Here is a 19,354-nt window from a genome sequence, read left to right as displayed (position 1 = left end):
TCCCTACCCAGATGGCACTGTTACCATCCGAGCCCCATTTCTTCAAATCTTATAACTACCAACTGTATGTCCATGCATTTTCCATACCAGTTCCATCAGATCACCATTTCTTGAGTTCTTGCAGGGCCATCTTTGGCTGTGGAATCCCCTAACAAGGATGAATCTTGACATCATCATTCTTGCTGCACATGACAAGAGACAGTGATCCAGTCGATGGTACAATTCCTGAACTGAACAGAAGTTTATCAGAATTCTCAAGGTTATCTACAATAAACGGATATCACGGAAATAGCTGTTGAATCTCTATGTTCCCCAGGGAACTGAGTGCAGAGGCTATCAAAATTGGCAGATCTGTACACATGTGGACCACCTGCAAACAGAGCAGATCTCTACTGACATACCAATGAATCAATGATGACAGATAGTGTTGACTGGACCCTTGCGGTGTCACAGTTCATCACAGCTTGGATGAATAACAATACTTGTGCAAATTATACACTATTTCGTTTTTCAGAGTGATGAATAGCTAACAGTAAACGCAGAAAACCATTGGACCTCAATACAAACCTTTTTTTGGTCCTAAATATTTAATAAACCCTATTCTTTAATCATAATCATCCAGTAGAATACAAGTTGGTCACTCTGCCATCTTGTAAAATCAAACAATTGCAACAATTTCTTGATTGGCGAAGTTGTGTTATTGTTTCACACAGAAATATTATTATCATCACACTGCTCTCCACAAACTGTCCCATCCCAGCACTTCACAAACAATCGAGCTTGCTACAACAACCAGGGGTGGTAATTTTTAACTCTAATCACACTTCCTGTTTAAATCTAGCCACTACAACACTTGACATTTTACCAGTGCTTCAATCATTTGCTGCCACTGACAATCACTACAAAAAACAGCATTATCACTATCTTCCGCCATGGGGCACATTAGAATTTTTTGTTTGTTCATGTCGTAGTGAATATAAACTATAAGATAGAGTCTTATAATGCCTCAAAAAGAGATAGACACTTGCGTTGCCTTATGTCATCAGTAAAAATGATTAAATGTTAAATTAATACACACAAAAGGCTCTTCTCTGGAAAAAATAACTCAGTCTTCATCAGTATCTCTTAAATAAGCTAACGTCAGTAGTTTCTCAGAAAACTTGTCCCCATTGTAGGCGCTATGCACTAAGTAAAAACAACTTGGATCAAGGGCTGTAACTCGATCTGTCAAAAGATAATTTACAGGATCAAGTTTTGAAATCAGTCTTGACAAGTATCTCTCTGATAGGCATGCAAACTTTCATTCATGCAATTTCATTAGTTTCTGAGAAAACTTGTCCACATTTCACACAGTATGCACTAGTTTGAAAAGTATAGAGCAAGGGCCATAACTCATTAAACAAATAATTGACGGGACCTATTTTCGAAATCAGTTTTGACAAGTATCTCTCAAATAAGCAAACTCTATTCCCATATCCCCCAACCCACTTCGTCGCAAGGGATAATAAACTCACAACAATATCTACTGCCACAAAACACTTGTCAAGCTGAAGTCAAAGGTTTCATTCCCCACATGGGTACAATGTGATTCCCATTGGTGGTTCTCCTCTCTGTGATAATGCAGGAAAATTGCTAAAAGCAGCACAAAATACACACTCACTCCACTCCAGAAAACTACAATTGTCAACCTTCATTCTTTATTTGTTTCTGTTTCATTCTTTATCTTTTCCCTACTTTTTCATGTTTTCTACAAAGTGACAAATGTGCTCACTACGTTCATGACCTATTCACAGTAATTATGGATCCTAAGAAACGTGTAATTAATCTTGATAATGTCCTGCAAAACCTTATCTCCTGTCTTTCTCAATAATTGTTTGAATACTTCACAGATATTTTGGTTGAATCTCAGCAAACAGATACAATCTCTTGACAAAAAATTATTACCAGTTTTTATTCTTCCTTTTTCTTTGACACAACACAGAACTATAAAAAAACCTCTTTCCTTCTCAAGAACTTTTCATCCTTTGCAGTTTTTTACATTATAATGTTTGGGTTATTCTTGAGTGTGTTTTCTTATAGAGTGTTACATGGGATTGAGTTGAAAAAATATCCCTTAAAAGGAAGAAAGGTTACTTAACCTGAAAAAAATTGTACATATTGCTCTAGTGAGAAATTCCAATACCCTTCAACCAAAATAACATTGCACGACAACACTTAACCTAATTCCTTCTTGAATGAAAAGTTCAAGACTTTTGCTGGATTGAAATTCATTCACACATTTGCATCAAGTCTGCTTGACTTGATATTGAAGATCGTCTAACATATAATTGGATCACATCTCCTGACCTGCAGTCTAAGTCAAAGCATCATTTATCAAGTCAGATTACCTGCTGCGCTTTAACACCCAACACTTACCTCTTCAGGCACTGCTCATTCCAGCATCAGTCTCTGCTAATTTGGACCTTCGGAGTACTGACATTTTATAAAGCTTCTTGCTGCTTATATCCATGTTTGCTAGTGATGTCATATCTCTACTTGACATATTGGCCTTCTGATATATCCCTTCATCAGAATGACATCACTCCACCCAAATGATATATCCCCTCATTCGCCCAGCTAATATATCCCTTCATTCAACCAACTAATATATCCCCTCATTCACCCAACTAATATATCCTTTAAGTCACCCGACTGAGATATTCATTCATTCACCCAACTAATACATTCCTTCACCCTACTGATACATTATCTCTAATACATTATCCTCTTCCTGTAGCTTTTGTACACTTTTTCCTTTTTCTTTCAAAATGACTAAAGACAAGGACAATGGTCAGGATTACACGATGACTAAAGGAAAACACAATGGCCGGCAATGCACGATGACTAAAGGGAAAAACAATGGTCAACAATGCATGATGACTGAAGGGAAACACAATGGTCAACAATGCATGATGACTAAAGGGAAGGACAATGGTCAACAATGCATGATGACTTAATGGAAAACCAATGGTCAACAATGCATGATGACTAGAGGGAAGGACAATGGTCAACAATGCATGATGACTAAAGGGAAAACCAATGGTCAACAATGCATGATGACTAAAGGGAAACACAATGGTCAATAATGCATGATGACTAAAGGGAAGGTGAGGTGAGGTGAAATTGGGTTTAACGTCGCGTCCAAGATTATTGCACTTATATAGCGACGTGCATGCGCGTGTATGTGTGTGTGTGGCTGCTTGTACTAGTCCGGACTGATGCCGATTTATAGTGCTAGCTCACTGAGATACCATGCCGCAGTTTAACATGAATACCCCACTCAGACACAGTATACTGACTCCGAGCCGACCAGTCCTTGTTTTAGCCCCTTAATGCCGAGCGCCAGACAGGGTAACAACAAGTACAATCTTTTAACGTCTTTTTGTATGACGCGGCCCGGGATCGAACCCTGGACCTTCCGCTCTCCGGGCGGACGCTCTACCACAAGACCACGGAGGCGGTCTACTAAAGGGAAGGACAATGGTCAACAATGCATGATGACTAAAGGGAAAACCAATGGTCAACAATGCATGATGACAAAAGGGAAGGACATTGGCAAGCACTGAATGATGACTAAATGGAATTACAATGATGAACAATGCACGATGATTAAAGGGAAAAACAATGGTCAACAATGCATGATGACTGAAGGGATGGACAATGGTAAACAATGCATGATGACTAAAGGGAAACACAATGGTCAACAATGCATGATGACTAAAGGGAAGGACAATGGTCAACAATGCATGATGACTAAAGGGAAGGACAATGGTAAACAATGCATGATGACTAAAGGGAAGGACAATGGTCAACAATGCATGATGACTGAAGGGAAACACAATGGTCAATAATGCATGATGACTAAAGGGAAGGACAATGGTCAACAATGCATGATGACTAAAGGGAAAACTAATGGTCAACAATGCATGATGACTAAAGGGAAGGACAATGGTAAACAATGCATGATGACTAAAGGGAAACACAATGGTCAACAATGCATGATGACTGAAGGGAAACACAATGGTCAACAATGCATGATGACTAAAGGGATGGACAATGGTAAACAATACTCGATGACAAAAGGGAAACACAATGGCTAGCAATGCATGATGACGAAAGGGAAGGACAATGGCCAGCACTGAATGATGACTAAAGGGAAACACAATGGGTAACAATGCATGATGACTGAAGGGAAGGACATTAGCCAGCACTGAATGATGACTAAATGGAAGGACAATGATGCACAATGAATGATGACAAAAGGGAAACACAATGGTCAGCACTGAATGATGACGAAAGGGAAGGACAAAGGTCAACAATGAATGATGACCAAAGGGAAGGACAACGAGCAGCACAGAATGATGACTAAAGGGAAGACAAAAGCCACTCCAACAGTTCATAGAAAGAAATGAGGTCAAAGTCTTCACAACCAAATTAACCATTGAGAAAATAAACTCTTTCCAAAAATACAATGACCCTAAGACTGCACAGATGACATCCTGCTTATTCAGAAAAGTAAGAAGATCTAATGATCATTTCCTGTTTCGCCAGCCATGGAATTAATGACAGACAGGACACTGTCCAAGCTGTCAGCTTGTATTTCGTATTACTCAGGGAATAGCCTCAGTCCAGCAGAGCCAAATTTAGTGCCAGCTCTACAAGCCGTGGATAGTTTAGGTGTCTGTCTGTGGACATGTTCTGGTTCACATGGGTCTCCTGGTTCAGTGCCAACTGTATACATGCTGTGGACAGTTTAGGTTTAGGGCCAGCTCTCCACACTGTGGACAGTTTAGGTTCAGTGCCAGCTCTCCACACTGTGGACAGTTTAGGTTCAGTGCCAGCTCTCCACACTGTGGACAGTTTAGGTTTAGTGCCAGTTATCCACACTGTGGACAGTTTAGGTTCAGTGCCAGCTCTCTACACTGTGGACAGTTTAGGTTCAGTGCCAGCTCTCTACACTGTGGACAGTTTAGGTTCAGTGCCAGCTCTCCACACTGTGGACAACTTAGGTTCAGTGCCAGCTCTCCACACTGTGGACAGTTTAGGTTCAGCGCCAGCTGTATACACACTGTGGATAATTTAGATGCAAATGTCTGTTTTGTTTGGTTTGTTTGTTGTTTAACGGCACACTCAGCAATATTCCAGATATATGAAGGCAGTCTGTAAATAATCATGTCTGGACCAGACAATCCCGTGATTGATATCATGAGCATCAATCTATACAATTGGGATATGATGACATGTATGACTCAAGTCAGTGAGCCAGACCACCCAATACAGTTAGTCGCCTCTTACGACAAGCATAGTTGCCTCTTACAAATGTGGTAGTTGGGCTAAAAATAGATCGTAATTTATCGGGTAGTATGGCGGTAAGTTTAATTTTCATGTACAGTAAGGGTTGTAAACTATAGGGCTTTGCAGTGCTTCAGCAGATCTGGTGGAAGTCGTTATCTTGTAGTCAATTAATCTATTTATTACTCATGTTTGGCAGTAAAATTCCATTGGAATTCCCTATGATGGTTGCGAGGTCCACATGTCTTCCTGCGTGTTTCCGGATCTATAGGTGTCGCCGAGCATGCTATGTTAGGAATCATCATTTGACCAATGGGAAGCTTAGAAGATTGTATGACCCGTGACCTATGAATATGGTTAGCTTCGTGGGTATAAAAGCCTGATACGACCGAGATTAGTCGTCTGAAGTTTCTGGTATCCTGAAAAGTAAGTCCACAACACCCACTACGGGGGAACATCCCTCTAGGCAATAAGGTTTTCCTTACGACTAGTTTTAGGTGTAGGTTTATTTTATGTGGTAGTCGGGAGGGGGAAAATTAGTTGTAGGAAAAACATGTAGAAATAAGGACTTAGGTAGGTTGGAAAGTAAGAAATAAGTTAAAATGTAGGTTTTGTAAGGTATTTATTTAGTATAGTTATTGGAATAGTGGCGTCGGGGAGAAGTAGGTGCAGGAGAAAATAGGCAGTAAATTAGGCAGTTAACGATAAAGACATTTAGGCTAATAGCAAAGGTTTAACTGTGTGTGAGTGCTTTCTTTTTGTATTTTTCTGGTTTACTGTTAATTTGTACATTTTGTTAAGTTTAATAAATCATTTAATTTATGATTTTGTCTTAGTTTTGTTTTGGCAAAGTTGAGAACCTGACCAACCATAGCACCTCGAGAGAGTACACTGTTCATGACTGATCACAGTAGAACACAACGCAAAGTCCGAAATTATATGAACATGGTTCGAACTTAGTACTCCCCGATTGCAATGCTGTCACTGGGCAGCCCGCCAGAGGGCGCCTATTACACAAGCATGGGTTGCTGAAGATCAATTCTACCCCGGATCTTCACGGGTTCATATGTGAACTGTGGTGGACAGTTCAGGTGCATGCTTGAGTGAGTCACTATATGGTTTTACACTGTTTACAGCAAGATTCCACCAATAACAAGCTACAGTTGGTATAAAGTGGAAGGATTTGGATCATTTGATTTTCAAATGGGTAAAGGTTTCTTGGATTAACAGCTGATATTTTTTTCATGAATTGATGATATTTGGATAAGTGGATGGTGTCCGAATGCATAGTATTTGGATGGGCATTGCATATCTTGATGGATGAGCAGCTGATATTTTGTCAAGTGGTTGGTATTTGAAAACAAGTGAAAGAAGACCTTGATAGAAACAGACAGAAACGTGAAGGCACAGCGCTATTATTGATAAATGAATCATGGAAATGCTGAATCTGCATGCCAAGACTATCGTGACCTTCAGACCACTAATCCTGGACAAGTTATCATTTGTCACAGTCAATTATAACTGTCAAGTCAGTAGCATCCAATCAGATTGTATCTCAATCGGTGTGTGATCGCCATGATAATAACCCACAGTAAGATACATCGCACATGTCTTATGGACTTCGATCATAAGGAGAGCATCACCTATTTCTTATTGTCCTGTCACTCAAAAGAAGGCATGTCCTGTGAGATGTCTGCAAGCTTAAGTAGTATGAATATATGAGTGAAAAAGGTGATAATCTTATTCTCATCTGGGCATTTTGTTATTTGTAGGCTTATAGATTTTTTCTTTCACAAACTGAAGTTAGTGATCAAATATAAACAGAAAGCACTTTCAATTTTTTGGGTCTTCTGAGTAAACATATTGTTTGAAGGTTATAAAAAATAGTTTGTTGTTGTTTTATGCTGCACTCAGCAATATTCCAGCAGTATGACAGAGGTCTGCAAATAAGTGAGTCTGAACCAGACAGTCCAGTGATTGATATCATGAGCATTTGGAAACGATGACATGCAACAACCAACCAAGTCATCAAGCCTGACCGCTTGATCCTGTGAGTCTCCTCTTACGACAAGCATAATCACCTTTTACGGCAGGCATGGGTTGCTGAAGACCTATTCTACTCAAAATATATATAAACATTCACCTCGTAAGTAAGTTGTGACCCTTTCATATGTTGCAACAGTGAGTAGTTACTGAGATCAGTGCTGTGAACTTTCGTGATAACTGTGTTACTGACTACAAACAAGACAGAGAATCATAAACCCAAGTCCCTGATCATTGGCACAGCACAGAATCCATGATGTTTCCATCACCTGAACCGATGGTCCCTACTTGTCTACTATGCTGTGACCAAGAATGCGTGGATGACCGCTTCAATCTTTCAGGACAGGTTCTTTTATTTTTCTCACAAACACCATCAATTTTTCTGTCGTAACCATGCATGCACATTTATGCACATATGTCCTCACGTGTGCATATACAGTACATGTATTTGTGTCCTCTTTAGTTGCACTATCACCCGTCCTACATTTCATAATTGGACCCCGAGACCCGTGTTATTGCAGGGGATGGCAGAATATATATTCAGTGTCATGATGACTAAGACCCTGCACAATTATTCAAACAAGCTGTTGTGGTGACTTATATATCGATCTTGGTTTGGAATATGCCAGAAAACTATTTGTGATACCCTTTATTGCTAAATGGAGTGTTAAGACTCTGTGGTAATACAAAACTCTCTGAATTGGGATTATTTCTTTTTCGACTTTCCTGATTTTTACAGTCGGTTGATCCATAAACCTATTGATAATAATAAAAAGGCCAATGTAAATGAGTTAATATGAACATTATCATGTTGTGAGTGAATCCGTGAGATATTAAAAAATATATCATATCAAGAGGAAACAATTAAGGACACGTACTACAGAAGTTTCAACTCCATCCATGATGCAGTTCTAAGATAAAGTTGAAACTGTGCTAATTTGCAATATCATAAACTATGACTGAACAATTTGCCTCAAACAAAGATCGGTCCTGCCATCAACAGGTGCCGCATTTTGCTGTGCAGAGCTGCGTTCCTTGGGCATGCCAACCTTGATTGTAGGTTTGAATCCTTATTTGCCCCAATTATGTTTCTAGATATGTCAGCACCATACCTGTGCTTGTGGGGTTTCACTTAGTGGTAAACATCTGGGACCTGCATCACAGGCTTTCCTCCTACATAAAGCCAACACGCTGTGATATACCGTAACTAGAATACTGTTAAAAGCAGTGTTAAACCAAACTCACTCACTCACTCACTCACTCACTCATGGTCATAATCATTCACAAAAAGTTTCTATTGTTTTTCAAAAGAGCAAGCATTAATTTAGAAGCACATTGACAAGTAGACAGCATGCAGATTCTACTGACACACAACACACCATGACAAAATTAATTTAATTACTTACATCACATGATCACCTTTACAATTTTAGAACAAAATTTACATTTTCAGAACTTTTTTTTATATTTCCCATTGAGTCTCAATACAAAAAATATGGAAGTGTGTCAATGGCAATGGAAGTATGTGACCCACTGATTCATTTAAAAAGTAGAAATACTTTCTTTTATTTCACTTTTTCTTTATTTCACAAGGCTGACAAAACTTTTAAGAGATCCTTTCAGATAACATCAAATTCTGTATTTATTAAACTTTTAACCATGGCTGATAGTTATAACAAATAAATCTGTACATCAAGTAATTATGAGAAGGGGTCAACTTAAATTGTCGCCCATATTACCGGTACCTAACAGACCAGTGGAGCTTCTATGTGAATTTCAAATTCTCATGCCTTGGATGAATTTGAGACCTTTCAGGATAATGTTTCTTCTGTACAGATGTGGATGAAAAAAATGATCAATGGTCATTAATATTCTTTTCAATATGGCTGCTGTGAGAATATTGTTGGTCTAAGTAAGGTAAAACCTCAAAGTAATTCCAGTGCTTTATGCAGCATCAGAGAGACATGCTCTTATCAGTATGAATGATTAAAGGCTTCATATGGAAGAACCTGGGAGCAGCTGAAATCCTGTAACAGACTAATTGTTATACCCTGCAGGACAAAGCTGCTGTGGAAAAGAGAAACATCTTCTTTTGTCTTTCACCTTCCTGTCCAGAAAAGGGCTAAAATATATCTTCATCAACCTTTCCTTATACATTAACAAAGTGCTGAGGTTGTTCTTTTTGAAATCTTTGAGGCTGTGTTCCGGAAATGAAGTGTGACATGTGAATAGACAGACCCATCATCAAAGTTGGGAACTGGTGCCTTTTGTCATGTTGGTAACTTGGAATTTTCAAATCTATAATTTGGGTCATTTCTCAGCCAAATCAAGTCTGAAAAATGTGAAATAAAGAAAGGTCAAACATGTATTTTGTTTCATTCACAGGACAATTTGAAAATTGAAAAATTGGAAAATTAGACAATTGAAAAAAGTATGTGATTATTTAAAACCACTACTTCTTTCAAATTATGAACCTTTCGGGAAAAATAAAAAAAGTAGCAGTATTAATAATAAGCACCTGTGTTATGGTATTATTTCTACATGTATTATGTTTTCAATAATTGATCATTATTCAAACAATTAGTTTTCTTACCACATCTTTACATAGTTTCCTAGAAAATCCATACTTCAAAAACAAAATTGTAACTTGCCTTTCCAACAAAATAAAAAAACACATTGAACAAAAATATCCGTTCCTTAAACCATAATTATTTTTGTGAAAATGTCAAAATGTTTTAAATTGTACATGAGAGAAAGCCAGCCTTTTAATTATTTTTCTGTCGACATTTATTTTATTAAAAAGAATCCAGAAACAAAGACAAAGTGCCTCTTTGACAAAAGAACATTACAACTTCAAAGAAAATAATTCTGTTGCAAACTATATGCAAGGGTGATAATGCTTCCGAGTATTAAAAAGTTTATTCATGCGTGCATATGTGAGTTCATGCATATGTGATTGTAACATTCTCAATATTATCGACCCATTGTATCAGTACAATCAACTTCATTTGATAATCCTTAGGCATCTACAGTACATGCAAAACAGTCAGCAATGATACACAACATAACATCAGACTAGCATGTTCCATCACCATAAAAACAAAGTAAAATAAACAACACAATACTTAATTCATATTGAACCTACTCTTTTCACCATTTGGATCAAAGGCTTTAGAGTTAAATCTTCCCAAGAGTTTGCATGTCAAAAATCCATTTCTAATCCGAACAGTGAATGACTGATTAAGGTCCTCTGTGGAAATATCCCCCTGTGAATACACAAGGTATTATCATAAACTGAATGCACTAAAAGATACAGTGTATCTATCGAGTAAACATAAATGTACAAAACCATTACACACTTGTGACACATTATCTGTGTAAAAACATAGAAATTCACTTAAAAAGAACCATTTAGATATAATTTCAACATCATGGAGATTTTATTACAAAATGGTGTTAACTTGATTTGAATCACAAACTTCCTCATGTCAGTTCTTTCTGGAACAGATGACTGTAAATGTTTATTGACATTATGGTGTTGAAACATCAAACTTCACTTCCCACACTTGTCAGTGTTAGTGTTTCACAGTGAACCTTGTACAGAAGTCGAGATGAACATCAAATAAAGTTTCAACATTTCCTGCATGGAGCGTGTGAAAACAAATCAAATCTGCACTGGCTCAAAAAAATCCTCTGGCTCTTCCAAAGGACCATTCCTTGTTATATAGTGAACAATATAACCTGTAACTGGACCATTGCTTGTTATATAGTGAACAATTTAACCTGTAACTGTTCCATTGCTTGTTATATAGTGAACAATATAACCTGTAACTGGACCATTGCTTGTTATATAGTGAACAATTTAACCAGTAACTGGACCATTGCTTGTTATATAGTGAACAATATAACCTGTAACTGGACCATTGCTTGTTATATAGTGAACAATTTAACCTGTAACTGGACCATTGCTTGTTATATAGTGAACAATATAACCTGTAACTGGACCATTGCTTGTTATATAGTGAACAATTTAACCAGTAACTGGACCATTGCTTGTTATATAGTGAACAATATAACCTGTAACTGGACCATTGCTTGTTATATAGTGAACAATATAACCTGTAACTGGACCATTGCTTGTTATATAGTGAACAATATAACCTGTAACTGGACCATTGCTTGTTATATAGTGAACAATTTAACCGGTAACTGGACCATTGCTTGTTATATAGTAAACAATTTAACCGGTAACTGGACCATTGCTTGTTATATAGTGAACAATTTAACCTGTAACTGGACCATTGCTTGTTATATAGTGAACAATTTAACCTGTAACTGGACCATTTCTTGTTATATAGTGAACAATATAACCTGTTTTGGTTTTGGTATGACGGCGGTCTGTAAATAATCGAGTCTGGACCAGTAACTGGACCATTGCTTGTTATATAGAGAGCAATATAACCTGAAACTGGATCAGTAGGTCTTCTATCATGGACAATATAACCTGTAACTGGACCAGTAGATCTTCCATTATGAACAGTATAACCTGGAACTGGACCAGTAGATCTTCCATTATGAACACTATAACCTGGAACAGGCCCAGTAGATTTTCCATCACGAACAACATAACCTGTAACTGGACCAGTAGATCTTCTATCATGGACAATAAATTCTGTCACTGGACCAGTAGCTCTTCCATTGTGGACAATATAACCTGTAACTGGACCAGTAGCTCTTCCATTGTGGACAATATAACCTGTAACTGGACCAGTAGCTCTTCCATTGTGAACAATATAACCTGTAACTGGACCAGTAGCTCTTCCATTGTGAACAATATAACCTGTAACTGGACCAGTGATTATTATAAGCTCTTCCATTGTGGACAATATAACCTATAACTGAACCAGTTAGCTCTTCTATCGTGAATAATATAACCTGTAACTGGACCACATAGTACCTCCTCCAGTACATCTTATAGCAGTCACAGCACTCATATCACATGTCATCATACCTCCATTCAGAATGATGAGATATGATTGGTCCATGATATTTTCAGAAAATACTGTGTAACCCGCCTTGGGGGAATAAATCTCTTATAGCATTCCATGAGCAATACAGGCTGCACAAGGATTTCTGAGAGACAGAATAAATCTCTTATACCCCGCTTCAAAGCGAAAAGCCACATGCTTTTTCCGAGTCAATGGAAGTCACGTGACACAGCAAAAGTTAACCTCAGCTCAATCAAACAGCTGTTTTCTATCAATTATCAATTTTGTGTTAAATTTTTTGCAATGCCACATTAAAACATGTCGGTAAGAAAAATCATATCACATAGTGTAACATGGAGTCATAACAGTCGCAGCAGGAAGAAAAATTCGCTGCAGCAGCATCACTCGGGGTACATGGGGTTTCATGCGTAACATGGAGTCATAACAGTCGCAGCAGGAAGAAAAATTCGCTGCAGCAGCATCACTCGGGGTACATGGGGTTTCATGCGTAACATGGAGTCATAACAGTCGCAGCAGGAAGAAAAATTCGCTGCAGCAGCATCACTCGGGGTACATGGGGTTTCATGCGTCCCTTGTTAGGTTGTATACCACTCGCTTCCGGCTACCTAACCTAACACAGGACACATAAAACCCCATGTACCCCGAGTGATGCTGCTGCAGCGAATTTTTCTTCCTGCTGCGACTGTTATGACTCCATGTTACACTATGTGATATGATTTTTCTTACCGACATGTTTTAATGCTACCTAACCTAACACAGGACACATAAAACCCCATGTACCCCGAGTGATGCTGCTGCAGCGAATTTTTCTTCCTGCTGCGACTGTTATGACTCCATGTTACACTATGTGATATGATTTTTCTTACCGACATATTTTAATGCCACATTAAAACATGTCGGTAAGAAAAATCATATCACATAGTGTAACATGGAGTCATAACAGTCGCAGCAGGAAGAAAAATTCGCTGCAGCAGCATCACTCGGGGTACATGGGGTTTCATGCGTCCCTTGTTAGGTTGTATACCACTCGCTTCCGGCTACCTAACCTAACACAGGACACATAAAACCCCATGTACCCCAAGTGATCCTGCTACAACTTATAGTGTAACACAATTATATCACATAGTGTAACATCATGTAACACAGTGTAACATGGAGTTATAACAGTAGCAGCACTCATATCACTTTCTTGAATAAGTCCCTTGGCACTAAAAAAGAAATTTTCATAGGAAAATCTGTGAAAAAGAAAAACCAATTTTTCCTTTCTTTTATGCCGAGCGCCAGGCAGGGTAACAACAAGTACCATCTTTTAACATCTGTTGGTATAATGCAGGTCAACATTAATCTATTCTCCAAGTAATACAAGTGTTTTTGTCAGTGACAACATATATACATGCAAGGTTTAGAAAAGATACAAAATTTACTGTGTGTCTTTATGAGTGGGCAGGTTGAATGCAATGTTATAAACATTTTTTTTCCATATCTTTGTAAGGGTAAACGTAGAAAGCACAAAGTTACACAACTTGTAAACGTCTACCATTGCAACCCATTACGATTATGCTAACAGACGAGTATCATAAGAACTGAGGCTTCCCAAAGGTCTTGCTTTTTGTACTGTAAAAACAATATGTTGATTAATAACAGCCAAACTATAACAAATATTACTTTTTATGATAAAAAGTATGGCATCTATGATAATGTATCCATTTTCTGTCAGCTAAGGTTTCAAGGAGTCAACAGCAGTAATCTGATTATGCTTTTTTGTAAATAATGGCAAGTTGGTTCAAAAGTGCCAAAAGTTCACACACAATTTTTCCAAAATTAATGCAAACAGTACAAAATAAAATTTTGAACATATTTAATAAAATGAATCACAATCATCATTCCAGATATACTTTGAACATGTTTTATAACCAGACAATATAACAACAGAACTAACTTGTGCATTTCAGTATGGATTTGTTGACATGATATTTCCGGTGTTACATGCTAACGGTAGAATCTTAGTGTCGGGAACAATAATCAGAATGCATTGACTACGAGTATTTTGCACACCCCTCTCTACACAGCTGTAATTTTGGGACAAAAAGTGTGCATTATACACAAGAAAATACAGTCATCATAATTAGGGTGAATCAAGGATTCCAAGCCAAGACCTTCCTAGATCCTGGTACAACTGAGGGAAGAAACTTATCACAGGGAAATCCTGGTGATTTAGACAACTGGGTTTCAAAGACCTGATGTTTCTTGGACAAGTTGCCTTGGAATCATGTGTTGACATTCAACAGGCATGCAACAGACTAAACCGATTCATTGGCCTGCAAGTTGTATGAAAAATGCAAGATAAAGAATATTATATCATCTCAACTCTGAAGCCATATTTTCAACATGGCAGGTGCAGCTTGGATATAACTCTTTGGAGTACAAAAACTGATAAAACAAGGCAACGAGAAATAATAATATGATATGTTTTGAAAATTGGAAATATAAAACATGTTTCAAAAAGGTTATTAGCCAACTAGAATATCTCTTATGACTTGTGTGTTTTATGATGCCAGATTTGTTTTTGTCATTTCTTTTTTACACCGAAGAAATATCAAGTGTTTGCTTAAGTTAATTACACTGTAACAATCATTTTTAGCACTGAAGTTTTGTGATATCTGATACAGGAGGTATATTTTCATACAGGAGATTCTTGGCAGCATATGCTGGGTGTCAGATTACAGATACTTTACATGAAACTGTACACCATACAGATAACATTTACCATCTGTCCCTGTCCATACAACATGAATAAATGTTTTGTGTTCCAGCAAGATGTGTGGTGCTACTGTAAGGTGGGTGGTGAGGTGAAATGGGGTTTAACGTCGTTGCATTGAAGAGTATTGAACTTATTGCTAGCCCACTAAGATACCATGCCGTGGTTAAACATGAACACTCCCACTCGGATAGTCTTACAGACCCTGATACAAATATATCAAATACAGCCCATGCAAGTCTAACATGTTTGGCAAGTCTAGATTATTGCAGTTTCTGAAAAGGAAGAGAGTCTCTGGGCTCCCTTTTATTATATTTTTATGAAGATAATTGAACAACTGTTTTTTTCTGTATGTTCATGATATGTTCATTTCAGAGACAAGATGTTATTCTACCACTCGGACACAGAATACTAACTCTGAGATGACCAATCCTTGTTTTAGCTCCTCAAAGATGAGCACTAGGCAGAGTATGAGGCAGCACTCTGGGCAGAGTCTCTTCCACTAGGTCTTGCTTCTGTATTAATTACTTTGGTCATGAAAAGCAACATGTGATGAAAGTTACCTGAATCATGTATGCAGCATGGGTTACATGCATGTTTGAGTGATTGCATGCATGAACGTGTAGTGAGTGCCAGCATGCATGTGTTAGTAAGTGAATGCATAAATATGTAGTGACTGCATGCATTAGTGAGTGCCTGCATGCATGTTTTAGTGAGTGCCTGCATGCATTTGTGAGTAACTGAATGAATGTGTTAGTGAGTGACTGGATGAATGTGTTAGTGAGTGACTGCATGCATGTGTTAGTGAGTGACTGCATGCATTTGTGAGTGACTGGATGAATGTGTTAGTGAGTGACTGCATGCATGTGTTAGTGAGTGACTGCATGCATGTGTTAGTGAGTGACTGCATGCATGTGTTAGTGAGTGACTGCATGCATGTGTTAGTGAGTGACTGCATGCATGTGTTAGTGAGTGACTGCATGCATGTGTTAGTGAGTGACTGCATGCATGTGTTAGTGATTGACTGCATGCATGTGTTAGTGAGTGACTGCATGCATGTGTTAGTGAGTGACTGCATGCATGTGTTAGTGAGTGACTGCATGCATGTGTTAGTGAGTGACTGCATGCATTTGTGAGTGACTGGATGAATGTGTTAGTGAGTGACTGCATGCATGTGTTAGTGAGTGACTGCATGCATGTGTTAGTGAGTGACTGCATGCATGTGTTAGTGAGTGACTGCATGAATGTGTTAGTGAGTGACTGCATGCATGTGTTAGTGAGTGACTGCATGCATGTGTTAGTGAGTGACTGTATGCATGTGTTAGTGAGTGACTGCATGCATGTATTAGTGAGTGACTGCATGCATGTATTAGTGAGTGACTGCATGCATGTATTAGTGAGTGACTGCATGCATGTGTTAGTGTGTGACTGCATGCATGAATTAGTGAGTGACTGCATGAATGTGTTAATGAGTGACTGCATGGATGTGTTAATGAGTGACTGCATGGATGTGTTAGTGAGTGATTGCATGCATGTGTGAGTGAGTGAGTGAGTTGGTTTGAACACCGCTTTTAACAGTATTCCAGTAATGTGGGGCGAAAGCCCGAAGTGATGCAGGTCTCAGACGTTTACCACTTCAGTGAAACCCACGAGCACGGGTATGGTGCTGACAAACCTAGAAACATAATCAGGGCGAACAGGGATTCGAACCCACAATCATAGGTTTCTGGCAAGCCCAAGGGATGCAACTCTGCACAGCGAATCGCGGCACCTTAGACGACTGGGCCCCCCATGTGTGAGTGACTGTATGAACATGTGTTTGAGTGACTGCATGAATATGTTAGCAAGTGACTGCATGCATGTGAGTGACTGAGTGCATGGTGTGAGTGAGTGAGTGAGTATTGTTTTACGCCACTTTTAGCAATGTTCCAGCAATATCACAGCGGGGGACACCAGAAATGGTCTTTGTACCCATTGTACACATTGTACCCATGTCGGGAATTGAACCCGGGTCTTCGGCATGGCGAGCAAACGCTTTAACCATTAGGCTACCCGACCACCCCTGAGTGCATGGATATGTTAGTGAGTGACTGCATGCATGTGTGAGTGATTGCATGCACATGTGTTTGAGTGACTGCATGCATGTGTGTTTGAGTGAGTGCATGAATATGTTAGTGAGTGACTGCCTACATGTTAGAAAAGATCCCCAGCAACCTATGCTGGTTGTAAGAGGTGATCTAACGGATAGGATGGTCAGGCTCTTTGATATGGTTGATTGCACATGACTTTACCCTGGAAGCGTGGATCATTGCTCATAATATCAATCACTGGATTGTCTGGCCCACACCTCATTATTTACAGGATGCCATCATAATGCAGAAATGTTGCTTAGCGCAGTGTTAAACAACAAACCACATACCCACTGAAAAGAAAATCTACAATTCACAACTGGGAGAGAAATCATTCTATTTTTATCCCACATATGTCAACTGAATATCACCTGAATATCATCAACATAAACAATGACAGACATCATACAAAACAAACATGTCAGCTGTATTCTTCAATTTACTTTCACCCTCATGGGAATAACTGTTTCTCCATATTGCATTGAGACAGCATGAAACATGTGAGCCGGGGAGCACTGACAACCCAGACACCCGGATGCTGCTGTAGCGAGCAGGCAATTACTGTAAGCATAGTTTGGTGCATGTTTCAATAAGGTATCAATGGTGATCTCAATATCGCAGTCTCCGTGTCAGACATCCAAGATGAGTACCCACAATAACATTGGGATATTATACGACTGTGCGAAACTATTCAAATAACTTGTTCCTCAGCTTCAATATTTGATTCTTAACAGTGCGTATTGATTGCATGCCATACTATTCACAAGCACACAATGGAATCGCATCAAGCATATTATACTCCATCTTCTTGTATAGTATAAAAGCAAGCGTAATATATCATAAACTGGTCATTTCCTGTGAATTGCCTTGTGTCACTTCTTGTTTCACGGAACCAGTATCTATTTTCAATAGCTCATTTCCTAAATGGCAGCCAGCCCTAGTGATCCATAACAAGGAGAAATTTACACCTTGTTTCCCCTGTCGACATTCTATTCACAATGTAAAAGCGTGGCATAAGCCTTCCACCCACTCAAACACCAGGGACATATCAGACACATCCTGAATTAGGAAGTTTGCAAATTGACAACAGCAATTAATTAAATCATTACTGCTGCGGTGGTATACATGGCCTTGAAATGGTGGGTATCAATGTATCTAAACAAAATGTATTTTCAGGATATAAACATGCTGTTGTGACCTTTGTAAATATTCAAGTCTGGCCCACACACGCCATAACAGATATTGCAAGTGTAGCAGGGCATGGAGTCATCCTACAGATGACATCCTTACTTTGTCAGCTGGCTGACGGGGGTTAACCTTTTAGGTCATGTGGACAAGGCGTCCGACCTCTGGTCAGAAGGTCCATGGTTCGAATCCCATCAGGGGACTCGGAAATTTTATGGCCGCTACATTGGCGTCCAACGTGGAGCTGAGCACGTTCATATTAAATTTGTGCAAGATAAGCACCCTACTATGCGGCCTGGGACGTGCCTTCCGTTGACGGGATTATGTAGCAGGGCGTGGATTCATCCCACAGATGACATCCTTACCTTGTCAGCTTGCTGATGGGGTTAACCTCTTTGGTCATGTGGACAAGGCGTCTGACCTCAGATCAGAAGGTCCGTGTTTTGAATCCCATCACGGGACTTGGAAATTTTATGGCTGCTACACAAGAAATGTCCCACACCTATGTGTATGATGACACACAATCAATCAAATTACTGAGCTTTAGACCACCCGATCCATTTGCCACCCATTACGACCAGCATAGGTTGGGGACCAATTTTTACCCTGAATCCATACCCGAGAAATGAGAAAGGAAGCAAGTTATATATTGAACTCTTGCACCACTGTGGATTGTTTTGAGTTAATAATTGAATCTGAAAATGAATCTGAACCTGACAAAATGAATAACAGCAGAATGTACAGTAATTATCTAAATATCCAGAAAAAGCCCTGTTTAAAGTTTTATACCACTTATTTTAGCATTATTAGTTAAGTATAAATATGAACACATTAAAAATCCTTACAAAATAAATGCTCAATGAAACAGAAGTAAGCTTTTATTTATTTATTTATTTATT

The 19,354-nt window shown here is 38.7% G+C and overlaps 2 protein-coding genes across 2 annotated transcripts in view; one reads left to right on the top strand and one right to left on the bottom strand.

Moving 5' to 3' along the window:
* Positions 1–18,867, bottom strand: part of LOC139442526 (UDP-GalNAc:beta-1,3-N-acetylgalactosaminyltransferase 2-like) — a 141,201-nt gene extending 122,334 nt beyond the window's left edge. The window contains exon 1 of the mRNA XM_071223345.1: positions 18,821–18,867. The gene's annotated coding sequence lies outside the window, so the exon portion shown is untranslated. The remainder of the gene's footprint in view (positions 1–18,820) is intronic.
* LOC139443657 (chloride intracellular channel protein 6-like) lies at positions 4,733–5,122 on the top strand. Its single transcript, XM_071224601.1, has one exon. The coding sequence runs from the start codon at positions 4,733–4,735 to the stop codon at positions 5,120–5,122; it is 390 nt and encodes a 129-aa protein (XP_071080702.1).
* Positions 18,868–19,354: the final 487 nt, after the last annotated feature.

Source organism: Haliotis cracherodii, unplaced genomic scaffold, assembly GCF_022045235.1.
Source record: "Haliotis cracherodii isolate W230 unplaced genomic scaffold, xgHalCrac1.p SCAF_5, whole genome shotgun sequence".
Lineage (NCBI taxonomy): Eukaryota > Metazoa > Mollusca > Gastropoda > Lepetellida > Haliotidae > Haliotis > Haliotis cracherodii.
Note: the sequence above shows the minus strand (reverse complement) of the source record. Positions and strands in the feature narration are given on the sequence as shown.

Excerpts from the sequence above, each read along its gene's own strand:
- LOC139443657 (XM_071224601.1), top strand. The coding sequence starts at position 4,733 with ATGTTCTGGTTCACATGGGTCTCCTGGTTCAGTGCCAACTGTATACAT.